The sequence below is a fragment of the Heterocephalus glaber genome, unplaced genomic scaffold (genome assembly GCF_053883595.1).
Source record: "Heterocephalus glaber isolate CG9 unplaced genomic scaffold, H.glaber_assembly_v1.0 deba00001442, whole genome shotgun sequence".
NCBI classification, from domain to species: domain Eukaryota; kingdom Metazoa; phylum Chordata; class Mammalia; order Rodentia; family Bathyergidae; genus Heterocephalus; species Heterocephalus glaber.
In genome coordinates this window covers 28,275,041-28,290,407 of record NW_028258296.1, presented here as the reverse complement: position 1 = coordinate 28,290,407, position 15,367 = coordinate 28,275,041, and the positions used below count along the sequence as shown (strand labels likewise).

At 36.7% G+C, this 15,367-nt stretch overlaps 1 protein-coding gene across 17 annotated transcripts in view; it reads right to left on the bottom strand.

Annotated features, from left to right (window-relative positions):
• Positions 1-15,367, bottom strand: part of Ccdc18 (coiled-coil domain containing 18) — a 181,221-nt gene that overhangs the window by 122,575 nt on the left and 43,279 nt on the right. For all 17 annotated transcript variants that reach the window (XM_021255355.2, XM_021255359.2, XM_087213132.1 and 14 more), the window contains one exon: positions 10,827-10,923. In XM_021255355.2, the coding sequence (XP_021111014.2) occupies positions 10,827-10,923 (97 nt within the window). The remainder of the gene's footprint in view (positions 1-10,826; positions 10,924-15,367) is intronic.

Sequence of the window (15,367 nt, the reverse complement as noted above, 5' to 3'; positions counted from 1 at the left end):
CATGGCAATTTTAATTAATTAGTTTTCCTACAGCAGGTGCGTCACCCTTGCCAAATCTTAATAGTCTGAACTCATTAGAGTAAGCTACATGTATTAAATATTATTGAATCTCCCAGCAATTAGCACAGGATGTGGCATATAAAACCCAAAGAGGGGCCGGGGATTTAGATCAGTGGTTCCCGCGCCTGCCTCGAAAGCACAAGGTCCCGAGTTAGATCTCCCAGTACAAAAAAAACCACAAACAAAACCTGAAGGGCCTAACGTTGGGTTACAATAACCCATCCCATACTTTCCTACTATAAATTTGTACTTTAGCACAACAGTAGCCAGCTGTGTGTCTCAGTAGTTGCACCTGGGGGACACAGGAAACAATCATTGTGCTTAACCACTTGGTATGATGAATGGCAAGGTGTGTACAAAAGGGTCAAACTCAGATTTTTACCCATATAATGCTCTACCAGGTTTTGCATATGTCTCCCTGAGCATCGCAGGGGACAAAATACACCCACATCACTCTTCTGTTATGAAAACAGGTATATTTTCATAATGGATTGTGGGTATGACACACAGTAGCTGGACCTGGGAAAAGTAAAAGCCATTCTGTGCATTTACCCACTTGGCAGATGAACAGCAAGGTGTGTACAGGACCTCCAAAGCAGCAACAGGTGAGTTTTATCCATGAAATGCTCATGGCTAAATTTCTGTGCATTTAGGATTGGTTTTTTTATTAAATTCTTTTATTGGTACATTGTCGGTATAAAACACAATTACATTTCTTATTGGGAATTGTACCTTTACATAATGCATCTTGGTTCTTATTTTTTCCCCATTCCTAGCCCTTCCTTCATGCCCTCCACCCTTCCCTATTTACAAAGACTTTATTTCCATTTTTTCCATTTCTCATCATTTTTCCTTTCCCTTCTTTCCTTTCCCCTGCCCCTCCCACTACCCCTACCCCTTTGGACCTTTTCTTCCTATTTTGCATTATCGATTGTTCATTCTAATCATTGGTACATTTTAGGTATGCAATATAATGACATTCATCATTGGAAATTTGCACCTTTACATAGTCTCTCTTGGTTCTTATTTTTCACCCTTGCCCAGCCCTCCCTTCAACCCCTCCATTCCTCCCTATTTACAAAGATTTTGTTCCTATTTTTCCATTTGCTCATATTAATCCCATTCCCTTCTATCCTTTCCCCTAGCCCTCCCACTTCCTTTCCCTTTGCCTCTTTTCTTCCTATTTCACATGACCTATTATACATTTAGTCCTTATTTACACTTTCAGTTTCTCACACCAGAGAAACTATTCGGTATTTATACATGTGTGTCCTATTTATTTCACTTAAGAGTATCACCTCAATGTGCATCCACTTAGCTATAAATGTTTCCAATTTCTCATTTTTTATGGCTGAGCAGTACTCCATTTTATTAAAAAACCACATTTTCTTTATCCAGTCTCCAGTTGATGGGCATTTGGGCTGTTTCCAAGTTTTAGCTATTACAAACTGTGCTGCTATGAACATGGGTGCACATATATCACTGTGGTATGATTCTTTTAATTCTTTGGGGAAGATCCCCAGCAGTGGAATAGTGGGGTCAAATGGGACTTCCAGTCCTAGTTCTTTGAGGTATCTCCATACTGATTTCCACAGTGCTTGCACCAGTTTACACATCTCAGCGTTGTTTTCATTTGCATCTCTCAAATGACCAGTGATGTTGAACATTTTTTCATGTATTTATTTGCTATTTCTACTTCTTTGTCTGAGAAATGTCTGTTCATTTCAGATGCCCATTTTTCGATTGGGTCTTTAAATTTGGGAGGTCTGATCTTTTTAAGTTCTTTATAGATTCGAGACAATAGATCTTTGTCTGAGGAAGAGCAGGTGAAGATTTTTTCCCACATTGTGGGTTGTCTCTTCACATTGCTGGTGGTTTCTCTTGCTGTGCAGAAGCCTTTTAATAAGAAGAGATCCCACTTGTTGATTGTTTGTGCTAGTTCACGGGCAACTGAGGTTTTCTTCATAAAATCTTTTCCTACACTCATGTCTTCAAGGGTTCTACCTAACCTCTGTTCCAACTGGTTCAGAGTTTCTATTTTAATATTTAGATCTTCAATCCATTTTGATTTTAGTTTAGTGCATGGTGAGAGATATAGGTCTAGTTTTAATCTTTGGAAAGTTGAAGCCCAATTTTTGCAGCACCATTTATTAAAGAGGCTATCTTTCCTCCAGTGAGGGTGTTTGGCTCCTTTATCGAAGATGAGATGGCTGAGTGTGTCTGGCATTGTTTCTGCATGTTCTAATCTGTTCCACTGGTCCTCAGGTCTGTTTCTTTACCAGTACCATGCTGTTTTTATCACAGTAGCTTTGTAGTAGAGTTGCAGGTTGGGGATTGTGATACCCCCTGCCATGTCTCTGTTACCTAGAATTGCTTTTGCTATTCTGGGTCTCTTCCTGCTCCAAATGAATTTTTGGATTGTTTTCTCAAGGTCCATGAAGTATGCTGCTGGGATCTCAATTGGAACTGCATTAAATCTATATAGCAGTTTTGGAAGTATGGCCATTTTCACTATATTAATCCTTCCTACCCAGGAGCTGGGGATGTCTGTCCATTTCCTGATATCATCTTCAATCTCTCTTTTCAGAGTGCTATAGTTTTCAGAAAAGAGGTCTTTGATTTCTTTCGTGACGTTGATTCCTAGGTATTTCAGTTTTTTGGATGCTATTGTGAAAGGGATTATTTGCCCTATTTCTCTCTCAGTGAGTCTGTCATTGGTGTAGAGGAAAGCTATTGATTTTTGTGTGTTGACCTTGTAACCAGCTACTTGACTGAATTTGGTTATTAAGTCTAGAAGACTTTTGGTGGAGTTCTTGGGTCTTCTATATAGAGTATCATGTCATCTGCAAATAATGACAATTTGACTTCTTCATTACCTATCTTTATTCCTTTTATTTCTTTCTCTTGTCTAATTGCCGTGGCTAATGTTTCCAGAACTATATTGAACAAGAGTGGTGACAGTGGACATCCTTGTCTTGTTCCTGATTTTAGTGTGAAGGATTTCAGTTTTTGACCATTTAGTATGATATTGGCTGTTTGTTTTTCATAGATGGCTTCTATCAGTTTGAGGTAGAGACCATCTATTACAATTTTTTGTAGGGTTTTTATCATAAATGCATGTTGGATTTTGTCAAATGCTTTTTCTGCATCTATGGAGATAATCATATGGTTTTTGTCCTTGGCTCTATTAATATAGTCTATTACATTGATTGATTTGCATATATTAAACCATCCCTGCATCCCTGGGATGAATCTCACTTGGTCAGGGTGTATGATCTTCTTGATGATCTTCTGCATTCTATTTGCCAGTATCCTATTAAGGATTTTTGCATCTATGTTCATTAGTGAGATTGGCCTATAGTTGTCTTTTTCAGTTGGGTCTTTCTCTGCTTTGGGGATCAAGGTGATGCTTGCTTCCAGGAATGAATTTGGGAGTATTGCTTCCCTTTCAATTTCATTGAAGAGTTTAAACAGTAGTGGCAGCAGTTCCTTTCTAAATGTCGTGTAGAATTCATCAGTGAAGCCATCAGGGCCCGGGCTTTTCTTAGTTGATAAGTCTTTAAATACATTTTCAATTTCATTGGTTGATATTGGGTTGTTCAGAATTTTTAGGTCTTCTTCATTCAACTTTGGTAATTCATTTGTATCTAGGAATCTGTCCATTTCTTCTGTGTTGTCCATCTTATTGGTGTATAGGTTCTGGAAGTAAGTATTGATGATCCTCTGGATTTCTGCTGGGTCTGTTGTAATTTCACCCTTTTCATTCCTACTTGCATGGATTTGAGCCTTTTCTTTCCTTTTTCTGACAAGGTTGGCTAAGGGTTTGTCAATTTTGTTGATTCTTTCGAAGAACCAACTCTTGGCTTCATTGATTTTTTTGTATCGTTTTCTTAGTCTCCATTGCATTGTTTTCTCCTCTGATCTTTATAATTTCCTCCCTTGTGTGAGCTTTGGGGTTGTCCTGCTCTTCTTTTTCTAGAAGCTTGAGGTCCAGCATCAGGTTGTTTAATTGGGCTCGTTTTGTTTTCCTAATATGCATATTCACTGCTATGAATTTCCCTCGTAAGACTGCTTTCATTGTGTCCCATAGATTCTGATATGCTGTACTGTCATTGTCATCTAATTGAAGGAACTGTCTGATTTCTTCTTTAATTTCCTCTGGGACCCACTGGTTGTTCAGAAGTGTGTTGTTCAATTTCCATGTGTTTATGAAATTTTTTGAGTTTCTTTTGCTATGGATCTCCACTTTCATCGCACTATGGTCTGATAATATACAGGGGATAACTTCAATTCCTTTGCACTTACTTAAACAAGTTCTATGTGTGAGTATGTGGTCTATTTTGGAGAATGGCCCATGTGCAGCTGAGATGAATGTGTATTCTGATTTTGTGGGGTGGAAGACTCTGTAAACATCTGTTAAGTTCATTTGTTCAAGAGTTCAATTGAGTTCTAGTATTTCATTACTTATTTTTTGTCTAGTTGATCTATCTATTTGTGACAGTGGGGTGTTGAGGTCCCCCACTATAACTGTATTAGTGCATATATGACTTTTCATGTCCGCTAGTATTTGTTTTATACAGTTGGCTGCACTAGTGTTTGGTGCATAGATATTTATGATTGTCATCTCTTCCTCTTGGATTGTTCCCTTTACAAGGATGTAGTGTCCTTCTTTGTCTCTCTTAATCAGTGTTGGTTTGAAATCTACTTGATCTGCAAAGAGGATAGCTACTCCTGCTTTTTTCAGGTTCCTGTCACATGGAGTATTGTTTTCCACCCTTTAACTTTCAGTCTATGAGTTTCCTTTTGAATGAAGTGTGTTTCTTGTATGCAGCATATTGTTGGATTTTGCTTCTTGACCCATTCTCCCAGTCTATTTCTTTTGATTGGTGAATTGAGACCATTAACATTGATGGCTATAACTGAAACATATTGACTTATCATTGCCATGACTTGTTCTTTTTGTTGGATTCTCCCCCTTTACATTTAATTTCTTGTCATGCCAGATGGGTTCATTCTGCTTTGCTTCCTGGGGTTGTGATCCTCGATGTCTGTTCCTAGGATATTGTGTAAAATACTTTGGAGTGCTGGTTTGGTATTCACAAAGTTCCTAAGGTGCTCTTTGTCATGAAAGTATCTTATTTCTCCATCCATTTTGAAAGGTAGTTTTGCAGGGTACATCAATCTGGGTTGGAGGCTGTTTTCCTTTAGGGCTTGGAATATGTCACTCCAAGCTCTTCTTGCCTTGATGGTTTGTGTTGAGAAGTCTGCTGTGATTCTGATGGGCTTTCCTTTGTATGTGATTTGTTTCTTTTCTCTGACTGCTTGTAGAACTTTGTTCTTCTGTTGAGTTTCTGGAATCTTAACAATTATATGCCTCTGTGTAGATTTTTTTTGATCAACGCTAGTTGGAGTCCTATATGCCTCACTTATCTGTATGTCAAGCTCTTTTCCCCTTCTTGGGAAGTTTTCTGCCATTATTTCTGTGAAGAGATTTTTTATGTCATTTCCACTGTCTCCTGTTTCTTCATTGAGCCCAATGAGGCTTATGTTACTCTTCTTTGCCTCATCTAGCAGCTGCTGGATTGATTTCTCATGTTCCCTTATAACTTTGAAGCAATTTTTCTTTTCCTGGTCACTAATTGCAATCTTATCTTCTATATCTGAAATTCTGTCCTCACATTGGCTCATTCTGCTGTGTAGACTTTCAATGGAGTTTTTCATGTCCTGGAAATCTATTTGCATCTGTTTTATGGATTCCATTTGTTTCCTATGTTGGGATTCCATCATGTTCCTCAGCTCCTCTCTAGATTTATTAATCATGCCTTGCACTCAGGGCACAATTTCTCCTGTTATCTGAGATATTATTTCTGATTTCATTTTTTCTAGATCCCCTTTTGTTGCCAGTTTAGTGGGTCCAGGTGGTTTAGTATCAGAGTGTTCCATCTCATTTCCCTTTGGGGTTGCTGTAGGTGATCTGGAAGTCTGGTTTTGAGACTTATTTACGTGTTTTCTCATTTCGACTGGGGTGGGGGGCTGTTAGTGCCTGCACGGATTACCTCCTCTGAGCTGGGAGAGTTGGGACAGGGACCAGGAGCAGCGGTAGGGATTGTGGCCCAAAAGCCCTTTCCTGTGGGTTGGGAGCAGCAGGAGAGATGGTGGCCAGGAAGCCCCTTCCTCTGGACCAGGAGCAGTGGGATGGCAGCTCAGAAGCCCCTACCTCTCGGCCAGGAGCAGTGGGAGGGATGGTGGCCCAGAAGCCCCTTCCTCTGGGCCAGGAGCAGCGGGAGGGATGGTGACCAGGAAGCCCCTTCCTCTGGATCAAGAGCAGTGGGACGGCGGCTCAGAAGCCCCTACCTCTGGGCCGGGAGCAGTGGGACTCTGTACCGTGGTCTGGTGGTCTGGTGTCCTCTGCATCTTTGTAGTGTGGAACCAGGTGGCTGCCTGTCTGCAGCAGGGTGATTCTGGGTCTTCCGTGCGACTTGGGACCTCGGTAGGGTGTGCACAATCCTGCCCATCTGCAGTGGGCTAGGATTTGTTTTTTAAAAAAGTTTTCTTTTGATTTTTCTGGTAGAAGTACCCCAATTCAGTACAATAGCGCATGAAAAAACAGATTTGCAAATTTTGGAGGAGATCAAAAGTGAATCATCAGATTACTAATGCATGGATGATAAAGATGATAATGAGTTTGATGCTAGCCATATGAGCCAAAGTTTCTGTGACATTGAGATGGAGCAAGAACAAACTGATACAGACATAAGGAATGCAGACCTCCTTGACTCAGATGATGAAGAAAACAGCAATGTGAATATATATTTGACTAGTTGAAATGTTGCAAATGATCACACAACCAAATGAAATGATCCAATGTTAGAACTAGGTCTGAAAATATAGTGAGGATCTTGGCAGGAATGAAACCCATTGGAAAGAATGCCAGTGTTGCCATTCAGTGCTGGAAATTGTAACAGATAAAAAGCTACAAGATGTTGTGAAATACACAAAGGCTGAAATACAAGTAAAATGTTCTGTATACACCAAGAGCCATATTAAAAAATGTATTTATTATAACACCTCACTATCTGAACTGAAAGCATTCATAGGTCTGCTGTATTTAGCAGGGATTTCTTGTGGTAATCACAGGAATGTAAAAGACTTACAGAAAAGTGATGGGTCAAAATATGGTATAAAAATCTATGCCTTTGTAGATGCAAAGACTTATCCTGGAACTCAACCACCAAGTCCTTATTCGTATAGTAATAAACCAAATGATGTTGTGAACAGACTCGATGCTTCCATCTCCCAAACTAATCAGAATGTGACATTCAACAGTTGGTTTACCAGTTTCCAATTGATGTTACATTTGCTAGCAGAGCACAAGTTGACCAGTGTAGGAACTGTATGCAGGTACAAAGCAGAAATTCCAAATGAAATGTTGCAATTTCAAAACAGAATTATATAGTACAATCTTTATATTTCGGAAAGATATAACAATGGCCTGGTATATGGCCAAGAAAAATAAAGTGATACTGCTGATGTCAACATTGTACCATGATGGAAATATTGATAGGGAAACCTTGACAAAACAGAAGCATGAGATAGTAACTTTCTACAACAAAACCAAAGAGTAGATGTTGTTGATAAGTTATGCAGCAACCATGATGTCACTTGAAACACAAAGCGTTGGCCAATGGTTGAGTTTTACTAGATCTTAAACATGTGTGGCATAAATAGTTTAATAGTTTACAAAAGAAAATAACAAGTGCAAAATCCTATAAGAAATTTTCTAAGAGAATTGGGACTGGAACTAATAAGAGATCATTTACAGCAGAAGAAAAACAAATGTTTACACAAAAAAACTGTGGAGCACACTGGTGAGCTGACAAGTGAACAGGCAAGCGGAGCATCACAAAGACCTACTAAGACAACAGGAAAACAAAAAAAAGATGTCAGCTTTGCCTGACAAAAAAGGACAGGAAAACAAAACATACATGCTATCGGTGTAAGCAATACTTGTGTATGGAACATGCACTTTTTACATATGAAGACTGCTTTGGATGTGACAGTTGAAGCAAAGATTTCTGTGGTAACTTTTGTTTGTATCTACACTGTAGTTTACTTACGTTTTTATTTATGATGTTATCTTTTAGGTTTTGTTAAGCAAGGAAACAGCTGATGTGAAAATGCTGATGTCTATTCTAAGCACTCATTACATATTTGATATTTTTATTTTATTATTATCTTACTTTCCTTCTAAGTGCATGTTGTACAGTTTGGTAAGAAGTTTCTGACAAAAGAAGACAAAAGAGGTGACAAGAACAGACTGCCCCACAGGAACAGAAAGCTAAGCACATACGCTGTCAGTGTGAGACATGTGCATGAAACATGCAGTTGTCATGTGTGAAGACTGCTTTGTGTATGACAATTGAAGCAAAGATTATTCTTGTTGTAGAGTTCTATTGGTATTTTCATTGTAGTTCATGTAGAAATTTATGTTATTTTTTAGACTGTGTACATCAAAAACGTTGATGCTGAAAATTTTGATGCTTTTTTAATAAACAATAAATATTAAAAATTCAATACTTTATTTTTTGATATATTTCTTGTTAAGTATCCATTGTTTAAAATAATAAGACTCATAAAATTAAAATAATTCATCAATAGAAATATTCTAAATAATAAACAGGAGTATTATGCACCCACATTTCTGTATCTTTATGACAAAATTAGCATCATGCTTCTTTTAAAAAGAACTTGGTAACTGTTTAATAAGTGAACACTCTTTAGTTATCCATACTGTAAATCTTATTCTTCTTTCACCTAAAAGATTCTTTCCTCTATCCTTTTTTGGAATGGAATCATTATGTTCCTCTGCTTTATTATTTTAATATGAAAGTTTCCCATATTGGTATCTCTTTAATAGACATCTATCTATACTGAGCTCAATATGTGAATATTAAACTTGTAGCCTTCCTTTGTTAAGGTTTTATTACCATATAGTATTATTTAGAGATATTAAATGAATGTAATAAAGTCATTATCTTCCATGATAGGATCAGTTCAAGGAAACTTCACTCTGAGAGGCAGAAGTGAGTACTTCTTAGGGTGGCAGGTCAAGGGAGACCATTTGGGGGATACATAAGGTACACTGCATTCATTTTCAGTAAGGAAGTGAGAAGAAATTTCCTTCATCTGCTTCTTTGGCTCCAGCCTCTAGTTATCCACTCTACTTTTCACTATATTATTTTCCCTTCTCTTGTTCTACTCTTTTTCCTTAGATTGCATGAACACACACACAACACACACACACACACATATTTCTGCAGATAATAAAAAGATTCGTGAACATCATTGTTGGTAAATATTTAAAAATTTTTTATTTCATTGCGTACAGTGGCACAAACGTAATCCTAGCTACTGAGATGGCTAAGGAAAAAGATGGCAAGGTCAGCCTGGACAACTGAACAATTCAGGGGACTCTGTATTAAAAGGGGTGGGGATGTAACTCAATGCACAGGCTCTGGGTTCAATCCCTAGTACTACAAAAAGTGGGGGAGGTGATAACAATAGTACTTGCCTCATAGGATAGGATTTTTGTGAGAATTTAATAAGAAAATACATATAAGGCACTAACTTTAATGTGAGGGTGCTGTATGTCATCTTTGCCATTATTCTTTGGCAGTTACTGGACTCTCCAATTCAAGGGAAAGAGTCATAGTTTCAACCTTAGTCACAAAGTAAGAAAAGTGTGAGGGAGAAGACAAATACAGAGATAAACATGACCATCTTGGAAAGTACAAGATACACAGTGATTAGCGATTTCCAGGTATTATATCATTATATATCCTCAATGTTACATATTTATACAGTAGTTCCCCCATTTCCTTGTTCCTCCTCTGCTGCTGCCACCTTCTCCTTCTCCCCCTCTTCCTTTTTTGTAGTACTAGAGATTTTAGGGCCTTTGCACTTGGCTACATCCCCAGCCCTTTTTCTTTTGGTTTTTGTTTTTTTGAGACAAGGTCTCACTATGTAGTTCATATGTAGTTCAGGCTGGCCTTGAATACATTATATAGCCCAAGCTGGCCTCAAACCTATGGCAATCCTCCAGCCTCAGCCTCCAGGGTGCTGGGATTATAGGTGTGTGCTACTGAGCCCACTTTTTTTTTCTACTTTTTGAGTCAGAGTCTAGCTAAATTGCTGAGTTGCCTAGACTGAATTTTGACTTGTAATGCTCCTGCCTTAGCCTTCCAGAGTATTGGGATTACAGGCATATATCACCATGCCTAGCATAGTTCCCTTTTCAGTTTTTAGTTTTACTTTTTCCTACAGTGGTAATGAGCCCATGGTCCTCTTACATGCAAGGCAAGTGCTCTACCATCCCACCCCAACCTCATTGCTTGTGATTTATAGTTTTGTGCCTTCTTGTGATCTGATTTTATTTCTTTTTATTTCTCATTCCCAATCTGTTTTTTTAAATTATAACACTTTCTTCTAAATTATAATATTTCCTTACAGAAATACAGAATATGGAAAAGAAAATAAAAAAGATGCCAAGTTCAAAGTCAGCCTGGTCAAATACCACATGATCCAATCTCAAAAAAAATTTTTAAACTTTAATTTAAAAACATAAATGAAAATTCTTTATTTCAATTATTTTGTTATAAATATAATCATAAAAATCTGATATTTGACCATAAACATTCTACTTATATCTACATTTTTAGAATATGAACAGTAATAAAAAATATTGATTTTGCACAATTTCCTCTTACCTTCTCCAGTTTTTCAGCTACTTTTTCTTTATATTGTTGGAAAGCTTTACTCAGCTCTTCAGCATTACACAGTGCTTCATTTCTTTGTCGTTCAGCTCTAAAATTTATAGGGACAATAAATAAAAGAATGCTCTGCATTTGAATAGTTAAGTTTCAATGTAATCTTTACCTAATTATAAGGAATTATTAGAAAAAGCAGATTTCTCTGTACTAAAAAGTAGAGGGGGATGATTAAAGTATGCTATGTGCATGTATAAATCTGCCAAAACAAAATCCATTAATCTGTATAACCAATATGCACTAATAAAAAAGTGTGGGAATAAGAGAGTATTAGGTTTAAACTATAAAATGAAGAATGAAGATTATACTCCAGCAATTTCTAACTCTTATCAAATAAAAATATAACATAGTACACTTAAATATATGAACTCTGAAATATACATAAATTCCTACGTGTTGGCAATTTTCCCCAATCTGGAAAAGCTAAATTAGGAAAGCAACCTGATGAAGGTTCAAATGTTAAGTATTACAGAATCAGTCAATTGTATAGAATATTAAAAAGATACTCAATAAGTTCAGTGACCTATGCACAAGCCAAGTAAATTTTTGGAAAGGTATTTAAAAAACAGAATAACTTCTACTGATACAACAGAAAAATCCAACTATTACCGAGTATTATTTAAGCCCAGCTATGCTGCTTCACCTCTTAGTTTATCCTGGCTTTTCCCCATACTTCTCAAATTTCACTGAGACTACTGAACTGGAACTTGGACAATTATCACATACATACCTAAGATCTTTTTTTATATTTAAAGCTATTCTCATAGCATTCTTTCTAGGGTAAGTAAAACTCATGACTATTATGGTTTATATCTTCATGTCCCCCTAAAACCTCATACATGCATAGGAGGGGCTTTTGGGAGGTAACTGGATCATGGGTTGTATGATATTGGGGCTAAGGGTGTGTTGTAATGGATTAGTCCACTAACTGGTTTAACATAGTTTAGGGTGTGGCTTTACTGAAGACAGAATCCTCACCCTGGGTGTGAATGGCACCAAGCAATAGGTTTGTACTCTGAATGGAATAAAGGAAAGGGAGGCTTGCTGCTGCTGTTTTCTGCCTATCCTGCCATGGACTGTTTCTTCTCTGCCATGTCCCTCTGCCAGGTTGCCCTGCCTTGGAGCCAGCTGACTGTGGAAACTCAACAAACTCTGAGCTAAAAATAAACCTTTCCTCCTTTAACTTATGGGTATTAACTATTTTGTCCCAGCCATGAGGAAGAAACCAAGACAATGACCCTTCTCTTATGCAAGGTGAATTACTTGATTTATACTTAATTTATACTAGATTTATACCATAACTCTTGCCTTTTGAAACACATTCTATTTTTTAGTATCTTCTCTATTAGTTTTTAAAATCCAATTTTTATAAACAAATTCAAGTGAAAGTATACCTCATTTTCTGAATCACTGTGATTCTTAATTTGGATAGCAACTGTGAATATCAGGAACATCTATAGTAAGTGATTTTTCTGACAATCTATAAGGATATATCCCATTCCTGAGTTTGTACAGTTAAAGTTAAGTTGCATTTCTTATGTAAACAAACAAAACTTTCCCCAGATATTGTGCTTGCTTTTATCATTTCTTTTCAAGCCAAATTTATGCACTTTATACTTATCTACTATTCCTGATCTCCAAATTTAAAAACATCATGAGCTATTTCAGCCACAGAGAAACGTATAAATATATTTATATTCACCCACCCAACTCTAGTTCATTTAAAAAATCAATTTCATACTATTATACTGTGTTAAAACACTAATTTATATATTCACTATTAACTTGATACACAGAGATTATTTCCAGCTAATGTAAACAATGCTACAGTGAATATCCTGGTGAATTACTCCTTGGCAATATGTGTAAGAACTAAGATACATAGCTAGAAGTTGAATTACTAGCTATTTTCCAAAAGATATTTTGAAGTTGAAGGTACTAGATAAGTACATCTTCAATTTCTACTAAATCTCTCTCTCTTTTCCCCCTCCCCATTTCTTGTCTCTGTCTCTGTCTTATGGTGCTGGGGATCAAACCTCATACATGCTAAGGAAACACTCTACCACTGAGCTATATACCCAGTCCTAAATCTTATTTTGAAAAACTGGTCCAGCAGCTATATAAATTTATGCTTACAGGCCGGGGATCTAGCTCAGTGGTTTCGTTGCCTGCTGCGCAAGTGCAAGGACCCAAGTTCGATCCCCAGTAACCCCCAATAAATAAGTAAATAAATAAATAAATTTATGCTTACAATTTAGAAATACATAAGGGTTTTTGTTCTATGACAACACTGTCCACACTTAAAGAAGCAGTACAGAATAACTTATTTAAATTTCAATAATCTATGAAGAAATACAAAAATGAGTCACTGAGATATTAAGTAACTTACTAAAGTTCTCACAACTAGTAAGTATAACCTGTGTCTAAAATCTTTTTCTTTTTATTAAATTCTTTTATTGGTACATTGTAGGGATACAACACAATTACATTTCTCATTGGGAATTGTACCTTTACATAATGCATCTTGGTTCTTATTTTTTCCCCATTCCTAGCCCTCCCTTCATGCCCTCCACCCTTCCCTATTTACAAACACTTTATTTTCATTTTTTCCATTTCTCATCATTTTTCCTTTCCCTTCTTTCCTTTCCCCTGCCTTCCCACTACCCCTACCCCTTTGGACCTTTTCTTCCTATTTTACATTATTGATTATTCATTCTAATCATTGGTACATTTTAGGTATGCAATATAATGACATTCAAGATTGGAAATTTGCACCTTTACATAGTCTCTCTTGGGTCTTATTTTTCAACCTTGCCCAGCCCTCCCTTCAACCCCTCCATTCCTCCCTATTTACAAAGATTTTGTTCCTATTTTTCCATTTTCTCATATTAATCCCATTCCCTTCTATCCTTTCCCCTAGCCCTCCCACTTCCTTCCCCTTTGCCCCTTTTCTTCCTATTTCACATTACCTATTATACATTTAGTCCTTATTTACACTTTCAATTTCTCACACCAGAGAAACTATTCGTTATTTATATATGTGTGTCCTATTTATTTCACTTAAGAGTATCGCCTCAATGTGCATCCACTTAGCTATAAATGTCTCTACAAAAAACCAACAGCCAATATCATACTAAATGGTCAAAAACTGAAATCCTTCACACTAAAATCACGAACAAGACAAGGATGTCCACTATCACCACTCTTATTCAATATAGTTCTGGAAACATTAGCCACGGCAATTAGACAAGAGAAAGAAGTAAAAGGAATAAAGATAGGTAATGAAGAAGTCAAATTGTCATTATTTGCAGATGACATGATACTCTATATAGAAGACCCAAGAACTCCACCAAAAGTCTTCTAGACTTAATAACCAAATTCAGTCAAGTAGCTGGTTACAAGGTCAACACACAAAAATCAATAGCTTTCCTCTACACAAATGACAGACTCACTGAGAGAGAAATAGGGCAAATAATTCCTTTCACAATAGCATCCAAAAAACTGAAATACCTAGGAATCAACGTAACGAAAGAAATCAAAGACCTCTTCTCTGAAAACTATGGCATCTGAAAAGAGAGATTGAAGATGATATCAGAAAATGGACAGACATCCCCTGCTCATGGGTAGAATTAACATTGTGTCTAAAATCTTTCACTTCATCACACTGCACTATTAGTTCTTGCACAGTATTCAAATCAGCGGGTCTCAGGGCTATAGCAGTTGCTTTCAAATTGTACCTCTGCTACTTTCTGTGTTACTTTAAATTTTCACCAAATTAATTGTTTCATCTCTAAAATGTGTATACCATCTACCTTTATGATTGATGATTAAACAATTTATTTATACATGTTAAATACTCAGAAAAGTTTTCACACAATAGTAACTCTTTGGTAAATTATAATTATCAAATTTTTAAAATTTGTCAACCTAGTAGTATGAAATGGTCAGTTTTTACACTCTCATTGTAAATTTAATCTGTAATTTTTTATCACAATGAAACTGTAGAATTTTTCAAGTTTCATTTATTTGAGTCTCCCATTCTTTTTTTTTTTTTTTTTTTTGGTACTGAGGATTGAACTCAGGACCTTGCGCTTGCAAGGCAGGCGCTGGAACCACTGAGCTAAATCCCTGGCCCTAGTCTCCCATTCTTTAAACTACTTGTACAGATTCTTTTTTTTTTTTTTTAGTACTGGGTACTTTCCCCTTTTCTTATAAATTTGTAAGAATTCTTTTAAAAAATCATTTTAATTCATGTTTGCAGTAATGTTTATACTCCTTACGTGCAGTTGGAACATGTATACGTAACACATCTTAATTTCCTTTTTCATCCCTTTCCTTTCTCTCCCTCCATCTCTTGACCCTCTTCTCATTTGAAAAAGATCTCCTTGCTTCCTATTATCTTTTAACCTGCTTTTTATTTATATTTGGGATATCTCTTATAAAAGGAACCATATGATGTTTAAGCTTGTGTGTTTGATTTA